The 23,155-nt window shown below is 33.0% G+C and overlaps 3 protein-coding genes across 3 annotated transcripts; 1 reads left to right on the top strand and 2 right to left on the bottom strand.

Moving 5' to 3' along the window:
• Window positions 1-2,048: 2,048 nt before the first annotated feature.
• LOC141608690 (uncharacterized) lies at window positions 2,049-3,212 on the top strand. Its single transcript, XM_074428034.1, has 2 exons — window positions 2,049-2,729; window positions 2,865-3,212. The coding sequence occupies exons 1-2, from the start codon at window positions 2,049-2,051 to the stop codon at window positions 3,210-3,212; spliced, it is 1,029 nt and encodes a 342-aa protein (XP_074284135.1).
• Window positions 3,213-11,806: 8,594 nt separating this feature from the next.
• On the bottom strand, window positions 11,807-12,538 carry LOC141608689 (NDR1/HIN1-like protein 13). Its single transcript, XM_074428033.1, has one exon. The coding sequence runs from the start codon at window positions 12,536-12,538 to the stop codon at window positions 11,807-11,809; it is 732 nt and encodes a 243-aa protein (XP_074284134.1).
• A 6,958-nt stretch (window positions 12,539-19,496) lies between these two features.
• Window positions 19,497-22,698, bottom strand: LOC141606491 (receptor-like protein EIX2). Its single transcript, XM_074425639.1, has 2 exons — window positions 22,103-22,698; window positions 19,497-21,394 (listed from the first exon to the last, which is right to left on the bottom strand). Exons 1-2 carry the CDS (start codon window positions 22,416-22,418, stop codon window positions 19,662-19,664), a joined length of 2,049 nt encoding a protein of 682 aa, XP_074281740.1. The 5' UTR covers window positions 22,419-22,698; the 3' UTR covers window positions 19,497-19,661.
• Between the last annotated feature and the right edge of the window lie 457 nt (window positions 22,699-23,155).

The raw sequence follows: 23,155 nt of genomic DNA, 5'->3' as shown, positions 1-23,155 counted from the left end.
TCAGTTCGATTTGGACCACAATTACCATCCCTGCATCTAACAAGTGTGCGTTGAAATCTACATGATTGTGGATGTAACTATGTTATTTGCAGCACACTCTGTTCCTTTAAACTAATCAAAACTGAACCGTAGGTAATTTGCAGCACCCTCTGCCGCTGTACAGTGCATTTACTCATTGGAATTCCTGGTGTTACACATGGTACAGTCACTCGATGAGTGTTGAAATACTACTCGCTTTATTTGTACCGTCCTCTTCAATATAGATTTAAAATAGAGTAAATTATCAATTACACCCACGTCAAATACACATTTTTACATTTACTCCCACGTCAAATTTTTTTATTAAATTACACCCAAGTTAATAGCTCAGTTTACAAATTGCACCCAATATCGGAATCCGGCCAAATTTCCGTCAATTTTCAAATTTTCTGGGTAAAATATTAAAATTTGGACGACTTTGCCCTCCTTCATTCCTTTATTAAGTTGATAGTGTTTCCTCCTCCTGCATTGCCTCTTCATCCTTCTCAAACAACAATGTATTCCAGAATGGGCTACAGTTATGCAGCATAATCGATCAAAAAAAATGGCAGATTAGGTCACAAAAAAGAGTATACCATACCAGATGGGCTTGAATCAATTGAACACATGGGAAACTCAGCAAAAATCAGTATACTTCAGGTTAATCAGATGACATAAAGGATCGAAGAAAAGCCAGGGTTGAAGTAGACACGCACTATATTCAATTATTAGGAATTTGCAAATTTGAAATAGTGCATACCAACTGTTTGACGAAATTCCTGTGAGAAAATCATGGAGGTTGGGGAAAATGTAGCAAAGAAGCAAAGGGGTATAGTTGATAGAATTTCAGAGCTTCCGGATTTTATACTGCATACTATTCTCTCAATGCTTGATACTAAAGAGGCGGGTCGCGCTAGCGTATTGTCTAAGAAGTGGTATGGTGCTTGGTCGTCCATTCCGGTACTTTAAGTATGAGTTTGAGGACGATACACGTGCACTAACCCGGCCATTCGGGTTCCCAAGCTGGCTCCAGGACAACTCCTTCTACCAAACCAAAGGGCATGGAATTGAAGAAAAAGAGGTCATTTCGGGTTCGGGTCACCGGGTCTAAATTTTCAAGTCTTGACCCTGAAAACGGGTCGGGTTGGGTTAGAATTTGACAGGTCTACTTGTGAAGGTATACGTCTTACATGTTATCTTGTGCTTGTATTAGGCAACATTTTGGCAATGCAAGGCGAAGCGATGACTACCCGAGCTGCACGAAACACGTCATTCAACCTCCTGGTGGTAATGAGCAATAGCAGTGCTAGTACCGGGGAAGTTTTCATGGACAATGGAGTAGAGATACATATAGCAGGGGCAATCGGAACTTGGACATGGGTGAAATTTGGGGCAGAGTTAGGGTCAAGCAATGTGACAATTACATCAAATGTAACTCATGGAGGATATGCAAAGAGACAGAACTATGTCATTGACAAAATTACCATTTTAGGTCTCACTAAGGGAGTTAAGAGCTCGTCGTCCATAGTCCGACATGGGTCTAGGATCGTAAATTTCAATGATATGGAAATAAAAGCTAGTTCTGATAATGAAGGGATGTTTGTAGTGTCAGAAATTACAAATCTGAAGTTGTCTATGTGGAATAATTTCAAGTTGGAATTGAAATTTGAATGAGAATTCATGATTTTAGTTGAATTTTTTTTTTTGTATGTCACTCATTTTACATGTTCTTTTTCTCAGTTGAAATGTTGAATGAGTACACAATAGTGGAGTAAGGCGAGCGGGGCAAGGAGCTTCTCCATTTCAGCACAAAATTGTTATATCACGCCCCGTTGTTACACATGGTACAGTCACTGGGTGATCGCTTTATTTGTACGATCCTCTTCAATACAGATTTTAAATACACGGTTACATATCATACAATAATGAAATATGAGGTTTCTTCCAACTTTGGCTATAATCTTCGGCCTCCCAAATTCGTTAAACAGCAAAAAGTGAATTATATAAGGGAGTAATAATCAATTTACCTTATGGATTGGAGGGATAAATGGATTCACGGTTGTTCACTTGCTCAGCTAACTAATTTGAGTAATGCTGATGTTGTGTCCAAACCCCGACTCCAAGTTTCGACTTTGCAAGATTCAGATGGTACCTGGAATTCTGATATGATTGTTCAAATATGTGGGAATGAGGCTTTACCGTTCATTCTATCTATTGCTACTCCTTCTGTGGACGATGCTGATGAGCTTTATTGGAAATTAACGGGAAATGGCCAGTATTCTAGTAACAGTGCTTATGCATTTGCTTTCTCCTACCTTTGGAATTCAAGAGCTACAATTAAGGACATGTTTCGATTCTCTATCCAATCGAAAGACTTCTGCAAAAAGGAGTTATGGTCTTTACCAATTAATAATAAGTGGAAGATATTCTTATGGAAGATCTTCTCTAATTCCTTACCTTGTGGTGAAGAAGCTTTGAAGCGAGATCTCTCTTGGAATTTTCAGTGCTTGACTTGCAATTCGGACCCACCGTCTACTGAATCTTTGTGCCATATTTTTCGAGATTGTCCTTTTGCAGCACGAATCTGGTTTGCTTCTCCACTAGGCATTCGAAGTTGTTCTGGAGACACAATTCCTATTCAGCAATGGATCATTAATTGGCCTCGATTTTTCAAGAAAAATGATAATTTTGCGTCAACCATCTCAGCTTTCGTCAGCAGCTTATGGCATTAGTGGTGTTTACGGAATCAAATACGTTTCCATGACTCTCCTGCTAATTTGGATGGCACTCTACGTTTAATCAATACTGACGCCATTAATAATTCATGGGCTAATACTCAGTTGCAGGGCAAATCATCTTCTCAATCTTTGGTTGATCCTGAGGAGTGTCATGGGGCGTCAACTATTATCAATCACTACCCATATATGTTGATGGGATCTAAGTTATGTATGTCCCTTTCAATCCGTATCAAGTGTGACGCAACTTGGAAATCAAACTATAAAGCTACAGGGGGTTGGTATTTTCAAGATCACTCGGGTTCTATCTTTCACTTCGATAACTCTTCCTTTTGGGCGAAGTCTGCTCTCCAAGCTGAAGCAATGGCACTTAAAGCGGCTATTATGGATGCTACATCACAGGGTTTTCGTCATATAGACATAGCTTCTAACTGCTTGAATCTGTGGTCCTACAGGTGAATGGGTTTGCTGACCCTAGACAAGAAGCAAAAGCAACCATTCGTTGTATTTCGACACTTGTATTGTCCTGTTACTGTTTTTCTCTTAGTCACTGTCCTAGAAACCTAAATAGGATTGTCCATGCTATAGCTAAGTCTGTATCATAGTTGGTAATCTTTTCACTCTGACAAAAAAAAAAAAAATTCAATTTACCTTGAAATAATTACAAGAAAGGCTGATTGTATTGCGCGGAGGGGGGGGGGATCGCTCCACTAACGGATGAAATTTTCGAAGTTTTTAGTTAAATTTTCCGAAATTTTTTCGAGGGTACCTTATGAAATTAGTCGTTCGCCCCTCCTAAGTTCAAATCCTGGCTCCACCACTAGCTGAGGAATTAACATATGAAATTGACGAAGGAGTTTCCGTAGAAAGTTGACAAATATCCATAGAAAGAACACGCAATGAAGGTAAACTGTAAACAAGTGTTATCCAATTCGTGACTGCTCTAAGATTCGCACCACTCAAATCAAGATATCTGAACAAAGTTAGACGAGAAATCCACAACAAACTTTGTATCGGAACACCAACATAAGCATAAGATAGATCCAAAGTTGTTAAAATAGAAAGATTACCCAACTGATGAGGTATTTCTCCATAAAAGTTATTACCGCTAAAATTCAGACGTTCCAAATGCTTTAACTCACCGAGGGAAGGACTAACTTTACCTTCAAGACATGAAACGGAATCAGAAGGTACTAATTCGAGCTTGAAGACATGATTGGTCAAGTTACTACAGACGACCCCAGTCCATCGGCAGCAGTCGGTATTGGGTTCCCAGGAAGTGAGCAGTCCACAATAATCGGCTGTGACTCCATGCTTGAATTGGAGGAGGGCATCCCTCTCACTGTTAATACATTGGATGTTATTTGTAATATTACGACCGAGGGTAGGGTGACATGTACAAAGGGACAGTAAAAGCCATGAAAGTAGAATGAGGGCAAGCTCATAGAATGGTTTCATTTTGTGGTTGATGTACACGTTTTGATTTATCAGCTGCTAGTCTGGAGCAAGGCTATATAACTACATATAAATTGAAAGTTACATAGACAGGTAAGTAGGGACAGTATGCTCATGCAATAATACCAATATGTATAGTCAGTATTACTACTACAATATGCTCACACAATATTATCAATACATCATTGTGTTGATTCAATATAGATTGTATATGGTAATTGTTAGGAAACTAAATTACACGAACCAGAATTGACAATAGTTAACGCACCGAATCCACTCCGCTTTTCTAATAAAATACTCCCTTTTTAGTGCTCAGGTGAAACCGAATTTTCATCGAGACAAAACGGTGCCCTCTGATTTCTGTGTAGAAAATTATATTGTTGCTTTAATGTAGAAGAAAGTTTGTTTTAATGTATAATTTCCTTCTCATCCTTTATCTATTTATATAGAAAAAGAAACGGGATAAGGGATCGATAAGGGAATGCATTTACGAAGAGTTGTAACCGTCCGTAAATTCGGATTAAAATTAATTAAATTCGCGTAATTTTAATTACCCCCGTCATAGTTATTGAACGAAAACTATACCGAATCCCGTAAATAATTATGCAAGATACACTCCGGACTTCCCGTACTTGCATAATATTATTTAGAATTTACCCATCGACGAACCAACCTTAATTACGCCAAATAAACCGGTAATTATTCTTAAATAACCAAAAGTAATGCTTGTGTAGAATTGTTAAGGTTGAATGCGGATCTACGAAAGCCTACGTACGTAAGCACGAGAGTAATGTCCTTTTTTATTTCGGTAACAAAAAATTAAAAATTTATTTATAGCTTCTACTCTTTCTATTTTCACCTTTGTAAAGTTTTCTTTAAATTATTTCAAAATCCACATTGTCTACACATTTTCGTTTAATTCTCAGCAAAAACCTGTTTTACCAAGAAATTAGGTTTGTGACCCGTGAAATTCACGGGTTTATCTATTTTAGTTTTGATATTTTTATCGTGTTGTTAATATTTGTTCGAGTAATTAGTTGTTGGTCCATTTAAAAATATACAGTATTGAAATACATAGAAATTAGTTAGTTAATAACTTATTTCTTTGACAACTTTGGTTTATTTTTTAAAATCAAATCCTGCAAGTGACAATGTGGTAACTACTAATTTTGAGAAACTTAACAACGGAGCAATGACAAAGACGACTCAATATAAATATATATATATATATATATATATGTGTGTGTGTGTGTGTGTGTGTGTGTGTGTGTGTGTGTGTGTGTGTGTTTTACTCCGCAATATAATAAAGTGAGTTTTTAATATTAAAAGTTGAAACCATCCATATATAATAAATTCCGTATGGAAAAATGTTCAATGGTGCTTTATAAGGTTGTAAACTCAATACCTCAGTATAGTCATCTCCAAATTATTTCAGACCTCTCCATCAACCCTCCCATAGAAATATCTTTGAAGTCTTATCACCACGTGCATGTTTCAAATATTATTTAGATCCGAAAAACATTTATTATATCGATAGAAAAATATTAGATACGATTCAACAGTATGGTCGGTATCTACTCCATGTCTCCATGTATTATGAATTAAATTCTCATTTCAATTGCTCAATAATCTTAAAAACTATATTACCTAAATTAGAATTCCAAAAGGTTCATAAAATTTTTGAGGTTCCTTATTGCTATTTCAAGAATTTGATCCATCTCTTGTTATACTTATGTCCACGATCCTATATAAAAATAAAAATAGTATTAAATACTATAAAATAATCTATTCCGGTTTTGAAAAAAAAGAACACATAAACATAAAATATATGGATTAGAATTTAGAAACCATACTATTTAATATTTATCTGAAGGTTCACTTACGCTTCCTTTTAGTACGCTTTCTTTTAGTACATGCCTTGATAATAGTTCATATGAAATAAAAAAAAAAATATGTTAGAGATGATTATACTCATGAATACAAAAATACAAATTCAAATAGGTTGATCGGGAAAGCATAATAGTAAATTGCACAACAATATACGCTTAATAACAAATATAAAGAAATATTATAAGATCTCCATTTTGAGATCAACGATTATCTTATAATGGTTAAAAAAGCATAAACCACTTAAAAAAGTAAAGTAAATTTTATAGAAAAACAATCAAAAGGTGGGAGTTGGAGAAAACTTAAATTGGAAGAAGAATTGACATAATTAAAATGATTAATTATTGTCATGATGGTTCAAAAAGTAAATTGTGAAATTTTAAAGATTTTTCATTCAATTATTTGTACTTATTTATTTACCATTAATTATGAGAGTAGTTTTTTTTTCTTAGGAAATTATGAGAGTAAGTTCTATGTATTATTCCTGTTTTGACAAAAAAACACATAAAATTAAAACCATACGATACGAAGTAGAATTTAGTCATCATACTATTTAATATTTAGCCGAAGGTTCATTTTCGCTTCATTTTATTACATGCCTTGGTAACAGTTCATATAAAATGAAAAAGAAAAATATATGTTAAAGATGATATACTCGTGAATAAAAAAAATACAAATTCAAATAGGTTAATCAGGAAAGTATAATAGTAAAATTACACCACAATATACGTTTAATAACAAATTAAAAGAAATATTATAAGACTTCTATTTTGAGATCAACAATCATCCATTACTTATCTGTTTCTATCTTACGTTTTTTTTACCTTTAATTTTACCTCAGTTTCGTGCCTTTTGTATTTCTTCCCTCTTCAGATTACCCACGTGATGGCTTGGCTTATCTGCATTCACATACGTTTCATGGTGCTTTAAAGTTATATAAAAAATACATTGAACAAAAGATAAAACATCAACCTGGCAAAAACTTGACAACCGAATCAAAACATTGTCACATATAAGTCACTTAAATTAAACTAACTGGAAAACATGAATTCAAATATAAAGCAAACGATTCATAAAACCAACAACATAACAAATTAAAATATACTTTATTGGACACTTTAACAACAATAATGAACAACAACAATAATGAACAACAACAACAACAACAACAATACTCAACAATAATACTCGATAATAATACTCAATATATCAAATAAATAAATTTAACCATAAAATATAATCCACAACTTAGAAACTCATGACAAATGAGCATATTTTAAATAAATAAAGTGAATAGAAATTATTATGGTACTGTAGGCTTTATAGTCATTACACAACCATAAATTACTATTTTTTAATTTAATTTTTAATTTAATTTTTGGTATTATTAAATTAGATAATTGATTTGGGGGACCTTAACAGGTTTTATTAAAAAAAATTTAAAAACAATGAATTAACTAGGAAAATGTTAATAATGGTGAGTGTTTAGTAATATAAAGAGGTTTAATTAATTCCTTAACATGTTTTATTACAAAAATTTCAATTAAAATTTCAATTTTAATATTAATTTATGAAATTTATTAACACGTTTTATTACAAAAAAATCAATTAAAATGTCAATATTAATTATAAATTATGAAATTTGATGTAAATTTGTAAGGGTTATATAAATTTTGGAAGACTAATTTAAAAATAATGATAATATCCTTTCATATTATAGATATAAATGAATTAAATTATTTTATAGATAAACGATTTAAATTAATATCAATTGATAATCCATGTCACATTAATTCGCCATGTCACATTAAAAATATACAACATGACATTTAAATATGCCACGTCACATTAAATTTTAATCTAGGTAGATTTTTGGATCCTACGTGGCTTTGTCTAGGTGGCGTTTATTTTTCATTTTAGGGTATCCTTTTAATTATATTTTATAGATAAGTGATTTAAATTAATGCAATATAATAATAAGTTGATAATCCATCTCATATTAGCTTGGCAAGTCACATTGTTATTGTGTACGTGACTTTTTTTCATCCTATGTGACATTGTCTACGTGACATTTTTTTTAGCCTTTTAATAATATTTTATAGATAAGAATGTGATTTTAATGTGAGATTAAAATACGGAGTACAAATTTAAGTAAAAATGTTTCACAAATAATAAAATAAATATGAATCATAAAATGAATATGGCTATGACGAAAAATGTTGCGAAAATAAAAAAGTAACTTTGGCCACGACTAACGATGAAAGCGTCAAAGAAAATACAAAGGGTAATACCAAAGTTAGGACCCGAAGTAGCTGGCCAACATATACATACATGTGGGTTACATAAACATCTTCCCTGGCGACGACTTGGACTATCCAAGTCAACGTCTACCGACTTTGACTATTCAAGTCCACAACTTTCACTCTCACAAAGATAATTTCTCATAGTCAGTGTTAAAAAACTACTCCCTCTATTTTTTTATATATGACTTTCTCACATTTCGAGACACTCTCTTCTCTCTTCAATATCTCTTAAAATATAAAACTAAATATTATGATATGTATACTCATATGAAAGAGTTTTTCGTGAGGAATTTAATGGTACCATTTTTATATTTTTTGAACAAATATATTTTTGTAAATATTAAAGTCAAAGGCTTACCTCGTAAATGCAAAACGTCATATATAAAAAAATGGAGGGAGTACATGTGTAGCTTTGTAATTTGTGTCGAAACTTTACTTTTCAGGCCTTGATGGCTCTTTCGGAACAAAATAGGTTCTGTATACGTATTTGTACGTTGTAACGAGCTGGCCGATCAATCAATCATTTCACGGTAATACATTCACATTCTGATCTTACTGCTTTAACTTTCTTTATTCTAGATAAATTGATCTCATGTAATTGATTCAGAATATAGTACAAACTAGTATTGGTGCCCGGCTTCGTCCGGGCTACCTCTACTTATCATTAATTTTTTTTTTTCATTAAATAAAATTAAAGTTGCATAACCCTTAAATTTATCATTAATATATTTTTCTATGACATATCATAAAATTACGATGAAATTAATTTTGAGATAAATTCACTACTCCCGCTATTAATATTTTACTCTTATTAATGAAACAATACTGTCACTACTGCCGCATTAATATTGATAATTTCACTACTCCCGCCGTAATTATTATTACTTTCACTATTGTCGCATTAATATTGATTATTTCACTACTCTTGTTGTTTCTACCACTTTCACTAATCTCGCTGATAATATTGTTATTTTTACTATTCAAATGTGTGATTACAATCATATAACCATATCCAATGTTACTACAATTCTTTTCTTTACGGACGAAATTACTTTTACTACTTAGGCATGCAATTTTAAGAGGATTGTTTATTTATATAAATATATTACATATATGCATTAAATAAAATCGAAAGAATTATGCAATATTATATATTATGAAATCTAACTTGAATTATTTATAACCTACTTATATAATATTTTTGTATGTTGAATAATTAACATCTCTATACATCTAATCAATACTATATATTAATTCCAGAAACCAAGGGAATTCAATGTAATTAAAGGAAGTTATACAAATTAATTATACTATATAGTGTTAAATCACTAGCACCGTGTGATGGACCCGATTAAGGGATCTCAATGCAAATATTATATAGTTTGGGTTAAAATTAAATTATATAGAAGCTTGGTAATTTTCCTAAACATTTGTAAGAGACTAAAACATGGTCAATTTCCTTAAAATAAAATAATTAATTAAGATGGTTATTTTCCTTCAAATAAAATAATTAATTAAGATGATCAATTTCAAGGAGACTAAAAGAAAGAAGATGCCGGTTAATCAATACATATATATAAAGCAGAAACTTTTCGAGCGATATTAGAGAGTCCAACTTTTTTAGAATTCCTATATATAAAATAATTTTTATATAAAATTATTATCATTATATCCTAATAAGTGTAGATCTAGCCTTTTTCTCTTAATAATTTATGAGAAAATTATCCTAATTAAAGTGGATCTAATAATTTATGAGAAAATAATCCTACTAGAAGTAGATCAATTATTTATGAGAAAAATAATACTAATAGAAGTGGATCTAACAATTTATTTATTATTCTTTACTAAAATAATAATAGGAAAATAACTTTGTAAAGACTATTTATTTTAGAAATATTTATAACGCAAAAAAGTTCATATAAAAAACGTACAAAAGTATTAAAATTGCATATTTTATAAACATACAATTAGTAATTGTGAGAAAAAAACAAAAGAGATCCTAATTTTTTACAAATATAAAATATTCTCCAAAATCTAAGTTGTTCGACTTTAACTACTTAGTGAAACTCGTGTAGTAATAAAGATAATTTTATTTTATAACTTTTTTGAATATTTAAAAGATTTACAAAATATTCGAGTTGTTAATTATAACCAAACCCCTAATTATCTTCCAAAAACCATAAGAAAAAGCTGTATTTTAAAAAAAATATTCCAGAAAAAGTAACATGTCATAATAGGAAAAAAAAAGTAAGGAATGACATTTACTTAGCATTTGGCTTTAACAATGGCGGCGGGAGGAGAAATTTTTTTTATAATGATAATATTAGAATTAAACAACTTCAACGGTGGCATGAGATAGTTTTAATTCTAAAAATATGATTATATTACCAATAATATTCACATAAGATTTAAAAAAAATTGAGCTATCATTTAAAAATATTAAATAAGTCTCATATCGATTTTGTCAAGCCAAAAATTTAAATACAAATGAACAAAATCAAGAATTATAATTTTATACGGGACTAATAATCCAAGAACCAGCTAACTATGATTTTTTGAATGAATCAGTGTACGATAAATATATAGAAAAATTGTGCGGACTATATATAATCTGCTATTATATCACCGAATTTTTTTTCAAACTGGTTTCAAATTCATATCAAATCCATAATAGACTTTAATAATGTATTGAACTGCCAAATATACAAAATTATTCGGTTACATCAAGTTTTACTTTCTTAATTCCAATTCATCTATGTGTTTTTATTCACTTCATTATTTACCGCATGTTGTAATTTCTTCAATAAAGAAAAGAATTGTAGTAACATTGGATATAGTTATATGATAGTAATCACTCATTTGAATAGTAAAAGTAACAATATTATCAATGAGATTAGTGAAAGTGGTATAAACAACAACGGGAGTAGTGAAATAATCAATATTAATGTGGCAATAGTGAAAGTAACAATAATTACGGCGGGAGTAGTAAAATTATCAATATTAACGCGGCAGTAGTGACAGTAACAATAACTACGGCGGGAGTAGTGAAAGTAACAATGATTACGGCCAAGTAATGAAATGTTATTACTTTTGTTTCATTAATAAAAGTAAAATATTAATAGCGGGAGTAGTGAATTTGTCTCAAAATTTATTTAATCGTAATTTTAGGATATGCCATAGAAAAATATATTAATGATAAATTTATGAGTTATGCAACTTTAAGTAGTTTTATTTAATGAAAAAAAAATTTAATGGTAAGTAGAGGTAGCCCGGGCGAAGCCGGGCACCAATACTCCTTTAAGCCTACAAATCAACTACAAAAAAGAAACTCTAAATCTAACTTCTATATACATGTTCAAAACACTAAAAAAAAAGAAGCATGGAGCAGAAAACAACAATTCTCATAAGTCATAACCCAAAAGAAAATGTATAATCTGTGGAAATGATTTTTGGTTTCTTGTCAGGTCTTAAGTCATCAACAGTCATACGACAATCAACACGAAATATGAATTGTCTCAAAGGAACGTTATCCAACACAAATGTAACAGGGACCTTAACTTGAACAAGTAATGGAATATTACCCATGTGTTCTCTATCTATAAAATCACTATATACATTTGACCCAACGTCTGTTTTTCCTGTTAATGAGATCTTAATTGATGTTATATTAAGATGTTCTTGATGAAATTCGGGCATTTTTCCACTAGACACTATTTTACCTTCGAATGAAATTGTGATCGAGTTATCAGAGCCATATATGAAACCGATTTTAGTATTCGGGTTCTCGGCATGGATTGTCACTTGAAATTCTGTCTTGAGTGACATATCTGGCTGAAAATTAAATGTTGTAACACTGAAGTCTTCGATTTTGTAATATGGAATTCGTGGCTGGTAGAACGTAAATACAAGAAAGAGAGATGCAAGTAATATAAATATTAACATGAACATGAGGAAATAGATGCAACAAATGCACCGAATGCAACAGTCGAACCCTGATCGACGTCTTTGGTATTGAGGGATGGCACAATGTTGGTGGTAATAAGGTTGTTGTGGATGGTAATATGGTTGTGGGGGTACGCCATATGGGTTTTGTGCCATTGCATAGTTTGGTGGTGGTGCCATATGTTGCCCTGAATACATTATTGCGTGAACAATTCTTGACTTTCTTTATATGTAAAAGTCCTTTTGTTTTTTTTACAAAATTTTAATTTTGCATTTTTTCAAAGAATTTGTCGATTATGTGGAAATATTGAATTGAAAAATGAAAAAGAAGAAGTTTGATCATTATTATTCTAACATTCAAGTTTTAGTTTGCCAAAATGATTGGGTAATAAGGTGAAAAAAAATTGAGGCAAATCAACCAGCCTTTTTGAAAGGCTATGCAAAAAATGTGCTTGACTTATACGAAAAACTATATTCTTGGTGATGATGTATCTTTTTAGATTCTTATTCACATTTTTCGGAAAAGTGCTATTTATTCTAAACATCAATACTATATATTAATTCCAGAAATCAAGGGACGTCAATGTAATTAAAGAAATCTATACAAATTAATTATACTATATAGTTTTAAATCGATAGCACCGTGTGATAGACCTGATAAAGGGACCTCAATGTAAATATTATATATAGTTTTGTTAAAAGTATAATATAAAGATGCCTTGATGAAGAATATTTATGAAAATTACATTAAATTAAAGTAATTAAATTTAGAAAACACAAGAATATAATGATTTTCCTTAAAATTAACAAGCCCCACTTATGTAACTAATTAGTATCATCATAGAATTATAGTATAGTATTGATTAAATGTAGTAAAAGTAATACTAGCAGCAACGAGATTAATAAAATTAACGGTATTAATGTGGGAGTAGTGACAGTTATAGTAATGATAGTGAAAGTAACTACGAATGTAGTGAAAGTAACTACGAATGTAGTGAAAGTAATAGTGGTAACAATGAGAAAAAGTATGAACAATTAAATAACCAATCGACTCAAGAAAATATTTTATTTATTTAAATATAGGCCGGATAAAATTAACGGGAATAATGAATTTAACAGAAAAAATAGAGGAATTAGTAAAAGAAACAACAGTAACCACGGGAGTAGTGAACATAATGATATTAAGAAAGAATGTCGTGAAAGTAATAATATTAATAGCGGGGTAGTGTGTCTCATAATTTGAAAATAAAATTTACATTTCATCATAATTACAAGATATGCCGTAGAAAAATATATTACAAATAGTAAACGTGTGGGTTAGACAACTCCAACATAGTTTATTTCATTGAAAATAAAATTTAACGGTAAATAGGGGTAGTCCGGGCGAAGCCGGGCACCAAACCTAGTAAACTATAAAGTTTAATAAATTTGCATATATTTTAAATTTAATATATAATTTTATGATGATAATAAATAATACCATAAGTTTACATGTTTATACTAATTAATTATTTTATTTTAAGGAAATTATCATCTTCTAGTTTTCTATAAATATTTAGGAAAATTACCAAGCATCTTCTTTCCTTTAGTCTCTTACAAATGTTTAGGAAAATTACCAAGCTTCTATATAATTTAATTTTAACCCAAACTATATAATATTTGTATTGAGATCCCTTTATCAGGTCCATCACACGGTGCTAGTGATTTAAAACTATATAGTATAATTAATTTGTATAACTTTCTTTAATTACATTAAAGTCCCTGGTTTCTGGATTTAATATATAGTATTGATTATCGTCCAGTTTTATTTCTTAATTGTACTTCGTAGTAAAGTAATTGATGATGAATGTGATTGATTTCTAGATAATTGATGTCAAATTATTGTTCAATCAAGTCGTCAAAAAAAAAAACCGCCCCATCTTTGAGGGTGTGCGGCCCGTGCGCTTGCACGGGATCCCTAAAAATTTGGCCCAAAGCGGCCTTGAGGAGTCCGGTAGAAAAGAAAGGCTGATACAACAAATATTTGTTAGTATATACTCCGTATGTTATTATGGGTTTCAACGTGGTGTAATGGTGGGAATTTTTGCAATAACTTCTTAATGTAGGTGTGTAACATTTTAAGTTCGATTACGGTTGTTGCCAAATTTTTTTAAATTGTATTTTTTGGGTTTGTCCAAGTTTATTGCATACACAATCAAAATGCGAAGCTTAAATTTTTGTACTTTTTCCAAGTTTAAAGTATAAAATTACTCATTGAAATCTCTCCCTAGTTGCAAATTTTTTATTAACTTAGATCTAAAATTGTAATAAAATAGTATTGTATAGGGCCCAATTTAAAATTTTACACAGGGCCCCGAAATCTAAGAGAGACCCTGTTCCTTAAGCTAATGAAAACTGAATTGTAGTAAATAATCAAAAGTATGTAGCTCATGAGAAATTTAGAAAACCATATACATACATGTTTTTGTCGGCATACCTTTCTGTCGCTGAACAATGCATTTACTCATCGGAATTCCTGTTCTTACACATGGTAGAGTCACTGTGTGCGTAAGTGTGGAAATATTACTCGCTTTATTTAAAATACGGAGTACACAATTACATATCATACAATAATGAAACAACTTTAGCTATAATTTCTTTAACTTATTCACATGATCTTGTCTTTGATGTTGTCAAGGAACCGGAAATAGGCATACCTCCAGGATGTTTTGATAACTAAAGTGCCACAAACTCCCCAAAACCCGACAATAAGCCCAAGCACCACACTTATGTACAGCCCAAGGAAAAAATCAAAGTCGTCATCCTTGTTTTGCACACTAGTAATATCTACCTTGGGTACATCGGAAGGCACTTGATCTTTTGAACAACTTGGGAGTGGTGCGCCACAAAGCCCCGCGTTTCCTGCATACGATGATGCATCAAAGCTCTGCAGTTGAGTGCTAACTGGAATTTCCCTGGACAGGTTGTTGTTCGACACATTCATAACATCGAGAGTAGTTACTTTGGCTAGGCTTATTGGAATTTCTCCGCTGAGATTGTTGTTTGACAAATCAAGAAACTCTAAAGCTGTCAGGTTTCTGATTTCTAGTGGAATGTAACCACTCAAGTTGTTTTTTGATAAGTCCAGGGCACCTAGTGCAGTAAGACTCGATATTCCATTTGGAATTTCCCCGCTGAACTCGTTACTTGAAAGATCGATATATTTAACATATATAATCGTTTCTTTGAATCTCTGCTCCTTCCTTTTCCATGAAACAGTTACAGTTTCACTACTTCTAAATTCATCAAGATAAGAACCCAACTTGAGGTCTTTTGTCCTTTTCAACAATGTAAAATTACCAATGCAATAGGGGAGTACCCCTGAGAGGTTATTAATTGCGAGGTCTAATATTTGGAGATTGTTGAGTTGACATATACTTTCAGGTATCTCTCCAATAAAATGGTTTTTTCGGAGGATAAGAGCGCCTAGGTATTGAAAAGAATTACCAATCCATAATGGTATGTTCCCACTAAATGAATTGATTCCTAGATTTAGGAATTTCAAGGATGTCAAACTCTCAAATGTGATCGGGAATGGCCCTGAAAAGCTATTGTTATACAGGTACAAGTATTCTAGTGCTGTCAGGGTACTGATGGATTTTGGCATACTTCCGGAAAATCTATTATTTTCCAAGTGTAGGCTTCTTAGATAACTTAAATTCATCCAACAATCTGGAAGCTCTCCGGAAAACAAGTTATAGGATAAGTCAAGGTCTATTAACATACTTTTAGTTTTGGGACATAAGAGATTAGAGCAGTTAGAAAACCTATTATCATTAAGGAATAAATAGGTTGCGTTTGCAAAACTTGATGGTACAACACCTTCAAACAGATTTGAACTCAAGTCTATTAGTGTTAAAATACCTGAAAAGAAAGGTTTATGCCTTTCACTCTCACAAAGATAATTTCTGATAGTTGTGATACAAAACTACATGTGTAGCTTTGTAATTTGTGTCGAAACTTTACTTTTCAGGCCTTGATGGCTCTTTCGGAACAAAATATGTTCTGTTTAGGTATTTGTACGTTGTAACGAACTCTGTTCCTTGAGCTAATGAAAACTGAATTGTAGTAAACAATCAAACATTCGAACGCAAGATGCGAGCACATAACTCGGACTCTTGCGCAAGTTTAAGAAAATATATATAATTAACAAAAGTATGTAGCTCATGAGAAATTTAAAAAACCATATACATACATGTTGCTTTTCTCGTCATACCTCTCCGATACGGTTTTTAAAACCGTATACCCGATACGGTTTTATTAAAAACCGTATCGGGTATACGGCTTTAGAATCGCAAAAATCACTATACGGATCCGATACGGTTTAACCGTATATACGGTTTTCAGGTACCCGGAAAAACCGTGTATACGGAATCCGTATATACGGATACGGTTTGGGGACAAATGCGCAATTAAACATTGTAGTTACTCAAGAGCTAATAGTTAATTAATTACCTCTAAAATGACTACCTTTGATGAGGAGCTAATTTTTATTTATTGAGATATATTACTAAAATAAGTCATAAAAAAACATTAGGAGTGGAAGTTGAAAGAGGAACTTTGCGTTTTTTTTATACAAAAATTTCAAACCGTGTCGAAAACAGTATATACGGTTTTGGTTTTGCCCGACCCGGATACGATACGGTTTTATGAAAACCGTATCGTATATACGGATTTTCGTATCTTATATACGGAAATCCGTATAACTCAAACCGTATACCGTATCGTATTCGTATTATAAAATTGTATCGTATAGTTTTGCTCACCCGTTACTCTCTGCAGCCGAACAGTGCATTTACTTATCGGAATTCCGGTGCTTACACATAACACATGGTACAGTCACTAGGTGCGTAAGTGTGGAAATACTTATTTAAAATACGGAGTACACAATTACATATCATACAATAATGAAACAACTTTAGCTATAATTTCTTTAACTTATTCACATGATCTTGTCTTTGATGTTGTCAAGGAATCGGAAATAGGCATACCTCCAGGATGTTTTGATAACTAAAGTGCCACAAACTCCCCAAAACCCGACAATAAACCCAAGCACCACACTTATGTACAGTCCAAGGAAAAAACCAAAGTCGTCATGCTTGTTTTGCACACTAGTAATATCTCCCTTGGGTACATTGGAAGGCGCTTGATCTTTTGAACAACTTGGGAGTGGCGCGCCACAAAGCCCCACGTTTCTCGCATACGATGAGGCATCAAAGCTCGCAATTGAGTGCTAACGGAATTTCCCGGACAAAGGTTGTTGTTCGACACATTCATGACATCGAGAGTAGTTACTTTGGCTAGGCTTATTGGAATTTCTCCATTTGCCGAGATGGTTGTTCGACAAATCAAGAAACTCTAAAGTCTGTCATGTTTCCGATTTCTAGTGGAATGTAACCACTCAAGTTGTTTTTTGATAAGTCCAGGGCACCTAGTGCAAAGAAGACTCGATATTCCATTTGGAATTTCCCCATTTGAACTCGTTACTTGAAAGATCGATATATTTAACATATATAATCGTTTCTTTGAATCTCTGCTCCTTCCTTTTCCATGAAACAGTTACAGTTTCACTACTTCTAGGTTCATCAAGATGAGAACCCAACTTGAGGTCTTTTGTCCTTTTCAACAATGTAAAATTACCAATGCAATAGGGGAGTACCCCTGAGAGGTTATTAATTGCGAGGTCTAATATTTGGAGATTGTTGAGTTGACATATACTTTCAGGTATCTCTCCAATAAAATGGTTTTTTCGGAGGATAAGAGCGCCTAGGTATTGAAAAGAATTACCAATCCATAATGGTATGTTCCCACTAAATGAATTGATTCCTAGATTTAGGAATTTCAAGGATGTCAAACTCTCAAATGTGATCGGGAATGGCCCTGAAAAGCTATTGTTATACAGGTACAAGTATTCTAGTGCTGTCAGGGTACTGATGGATTTTGGCATACTTCCGGAAAATCTATTATTTTCCAAGTGTAGGCTTCTTAGATAACTTAAATTCATCCAACAATCTGGAAGCTCTCCGGAAAACAAGTTATAGGATAAGTCAAGGTCTATTAACATACTTTTAGTTTTGGGACATAAGAGATTAGAGCAGTTAGAAAACCTATTATCATTAAGGAATAAATAGGTTGCGTTTGCAAAACTTGATGGTACAACACCTTCAAACAGATTTGAACTCAAGTCTATTAGTGTTAAAATACCTGAAAAGAAAGGTTTATGCCTTTCACTCTCACAAAGATAATTTCTGATAGTTGTGATACAAAACTACATGTGTAGCTTTGTAATTTGTGTCGAAACTTTACTTTTCAGGCCTTGATGGCTCTTTCGGAACAAAATATGTTCTGTTTAGGTATTTGTACGTTGTAACGAACTCTGTTCCTTGAGCTAATGAAAACTGAATTGTAGTAAACAATCAAACATTCGAACGCAAGATGCGAGCACATAACTCGGACTCTTGCGCAAGTTTAAGAAAATATATATAATTAACAAAAGTATGTAGCTCATGAGAAATTTAAAAAACCATATACATACATGTTGCTTTTCTCGTCATACCTCTCCGATTCGGTTTTTAAAACCGTATACCCGATACGGTTTTATTAAAAACCGTATCGGGTATACGGCTTTAGAATCGCAAAAATCACTATACGGATCCGATACGGTTTAACCGTATATACGGTTTTCAGGTACCCGGAAAAACCGTGTATACGGAATCCGTATATACGGATACGGTTTGGGGACAAATGCGCAATTAAACATTGTAGTTACTCAAGAGCTAATAGTTAATTAATTACCTCTAAAATGACTACCTTTGATGAGGAGCTAATTTTTATTTATTGAGATATATTACTAAAATAAGTCATAAAAAAACATTAGGAGTGGAAGTTGAAAGAGGAACTTTGCGTTTTTTTTATACAAAAATTTCAAACCGTGTCGAAAACAGTATATACGGTTTTGGTTTTGCCCGACCCGGATACGATACGGTTTTATGAAAACCGTATCGTATATACGGATTTTCGTATCTTATATACGGAAATCCGTATAACTCAAACCGTATACCGTATCGTATTCGTATTATAAAATTGTATCGTATAGTTTTGCTCACCCGTTACTCTCTGCAGCCGAACAGTGCATTTACTTATCGGAATTCCGGTGCTTACACATAACACATGGTACAGTCACTAGGTGCGTAAGTGTGGAAATACTTATTTAAAATACGGAGTACACAATTACATATCATACAATAATGAAACAACTTTAGCTATAATTTCTTTAACTTATTCACATGATCTTGTCTTTGATGTTGTCAAGGAATCGGAAATAGGCATACCTCCAGGATGTTTTGATAACTAAAGTGCCACAAACTCCCCAAAACCCGACAATAAACCCAAGCACCACACTTATGTACAGTCCAAGGAAAAAACCAAAGTCGTCATGCTTGTTTTGCACACTAGTAATATCTCCCTTGGGTACATTGGAAGGCGCTTGATCTTTTGAACAACTTGGGAGTGGCGCGCCACAAAGCCCCACGTTTCCTGCATACGATGAGGCATCAAAGCTCTGCAATTGAGTGCTAACTGGAATTTCCCCGGACAGGTTGTTGTTCGACACATTCATGACATCGAGAGTAGTTACTTTGGCTAGGCTTATTGGAATTTCTCCGCTGAGATGGTTGTTCGACAAATCAAGAAACTCTAAAGCTGTCATGTTTCCGATTTCTAGTGGAATGTAACCACTCAAGTTGTTTTTTGATAAGTCCAGGGCACCTAGTGCAGTAAGACTCGATATTCCATTTGGAATTTCCCCGCTGAACTCGTTACTTGAAAGATCGATATATTTAACATATATAATCGTTTCTTTGAATCTCTGCTCCTTCCTTTTCCATGAAACAGTTACAGTTTCACTACTTCTAGGTTCATCAAGATGAGAACCCAACTTGAGGTCTTTTGTCCTTTTCAACAATGTAAAATTACCAATGCAATAGGGGAGTACCCCTGAGAGGTTATTAATTGCGAGGTCTAATATTTGGAGATTGTTGAGTTGACATATACTTTCAGGTATCTCTTCAATAAAATGGTTTTTCCGGAGGATAAGAGCTCCTAGGCTTTGAAAAGAATTACCGATCCATGATGGTATGTTCCCACTAAATGAATTGAATCCTAGATTTAGGAATTTCAAGAATGTCAAACTCTCAAATGCGATCGGGAATGGCCCTGAAAAGCTATTGTTATACAGGTACAAGTAATCTAGTCCTGACAGGGTACTGATGGATTTTGGCATACTTCCGGAAAATCTATTATTTTCCAAGTGTAGGCTGCTTAATTGATAAAAATTCATCCAACAATCCGGAAGCTCTCCGAAAAACAAGTTATTGGATAAGTCAAGATCTATTAACCTACTTTCAGTTTTGGGACATAAGAGATTAGAGCAGTTAGAAAACCTATTATCATTAAGGAATAAATAGGCTGCGCTTGCAAAACTTGATGGTACAACACCTTCAAACAGATTTGAACTCAAGTCTATTAGTGGATAAGGATATGAAAAGAAAGGTTTATGCTTTTGTGGCAGATTTGGGAGCATTCCGTAAAGCTGATTATTAGACATATTCAAGTGGATAAGATTGGTGGGCAATGTGTTCCAAAAGGAAATATGAATACTGTCAGAAATGCCCGTATTTGAAACATCAAAGTACGAGAAATTTGTTTGCAATAGAAGCCACTTTGGAAATCGTGGGCCTAACTTGCAGGATCGCAAATGGATTACATCTAGCTTAAATGGAGGAATCTGATCCTCCTCAATGCTTATCACCAATCCCGGGTTATCTTGCAAGATAAGTTCACGTAAATGTACGAGGCTTAAGAAAAAAGTATGAGTAAGAGTATCTTCTAAAGAATTGGAAGACACATCCAATGTCTCAAGCATGGTAAGTTGTCCAACACCTAAACTAAGCTGACCTTTAAGCAGGTTATCACCAAGGTATAACTCCCTCAAAGAGGATAATGAGCCGATGTCATCTGGAATTCCACCAAAAAAACGATTATAGTTCAAATCAAGTACTAACAGGGATTTGTTATTACACTTAACTAAAGAATGAACAACATTACTTAGCTCATCAGTGAAATTATTATCCCTAAGGTTGAGGTTTTCCAAGTTGCATAACTTACCAATGATTTTGGAAACACTCCCCTGAAACCAATTTCCAGAAAGAGAGAGATATGACAGGTTATGAAAATTCTCAAATTCGCTTGGGATGGGAACTTCAAAATAATTACCGGAAAGGTCAAGATGTACAAGTTGGGTAGTGATTCTAGGCAACTTGAACAACCACTCGAATATTGAACTGTTATAGAAATAATTACGAGAAAGGCTGATTGTATGGAGAGTGGTTGAGGAATTAACATATGATAGTGATAATGGAATTCTCGTTGGAAGTTGACAGTCATCCATACGAAGAACACGCAATGAATGTAAATTATTAACAATTGGAATCCAATTCGTGACATCACTGAGATTTGCTAAACTCAAATCAAGATATCTCAACAAACTTAGATGAGAAATCCACGACAAACTTTGCACCTGAATTTCATAATTAATATCATAACTAATAAAAGCATAAGATAGATCCAAAGTTGTTAACTTAGAGAGATTACCCAACTGATGAGGTATTTTTCCAGAAAAGTAATTACCACTCAGGTTAAGATGTTCCAAATGTTTTAACTCACCTAGGGAAGGACTCACTTTACCTTCCAGCCAACCGACATCACAACCTACTAAACTGAGATTAACGACATGACTGGTTTGATCACTACAGACGACCCCAGTCCATCGGCAACAATCTGTGTGGCTCCCCCAAGAAGTAAGCAGCCCACTTGTATCATTTGTGATGCCGTGTTTGAATTGGAGGAGGGCATCCCTCTCTGTATCGATACATTGGATGTGATTAGTATGGTTACGACCGAGGTCATCAGCGTGACATATAAAAGGGGAAAGTACAAGCCATGAAAGTACAATGAGTATAAGGTATAGGAATGGTTTCATTTTGTGGTGCAAGAATGAATTAGTTTTGAGTTATCAAGCTGTTAGTCTGGGTCAAGGGTATATATATATATATACATACAAAAAACTACTGTCCTTCGGTTCTGACACTTCCAATTACTTCAAAAATTACACCAAGCAAAGACGTGTGAACGAGGGGTAGAGTAAGGATTAAGCCGTAAAGTAGTGTCTTGTTCAATCAGCGTCGAAGACCAAGACGTAAGACAATTCAAGTCCTGTACAACACTTTCATAGACAATTCTTCATGGTTTAATTAATTTGCATTAAGATAAACATTCTCCATGGGAATCGATATATTATTGAAATTTCATGAATATCAAATATTGAAATTTCTTCATGAATATCAAATATTGAAATTTCTTCATGAATATCAAATATTGAAATAAATTGATTGATTGAATTGGGGATAAATGATTTTGGAATTTGGGATTTTAGGGTTTGGAAAAATTTGAGACTTTAGGAAAATTGATTGAATTGGGAAATTAAATGAGGGCAATCTTAGTATTTAGCGCAAATCGTCTTTTAATAAGATGGAAAATAAGAAAAATAATGATCGGGGTAAAAATAGTGAACGGGGAATATATATTGAAGTTCGGGTTTATTTAAAAAACTGTAAATACCTGGTGGTAATTTGTAAAAATAGGCAAATTCGTAGTGGTTATTTGTAATTTTTCCTAAACGTTTTTCAAAATATTAAATTTGTACTAATTCCGTTCCAT

The sequence above is a fragment of the Silene latifolia genome, chromosome 10, assembly GCF_048544455.1.
Source record: "Silene latifolia isolate original U9 population chromosome 10, ASM4854445v1, whole genome shotgun sequence".
NCBI lineage: Eukaryota > Viridiplantae > Streptophyta > Magnoliopsida > Caryophyllales > Caryophyllaceae > Silene > Silene latifolia.
Note: the sequence above shows the minus strand (reverse complement) of the source record. Positions and strands in the feature narration are given on the sequence as shown.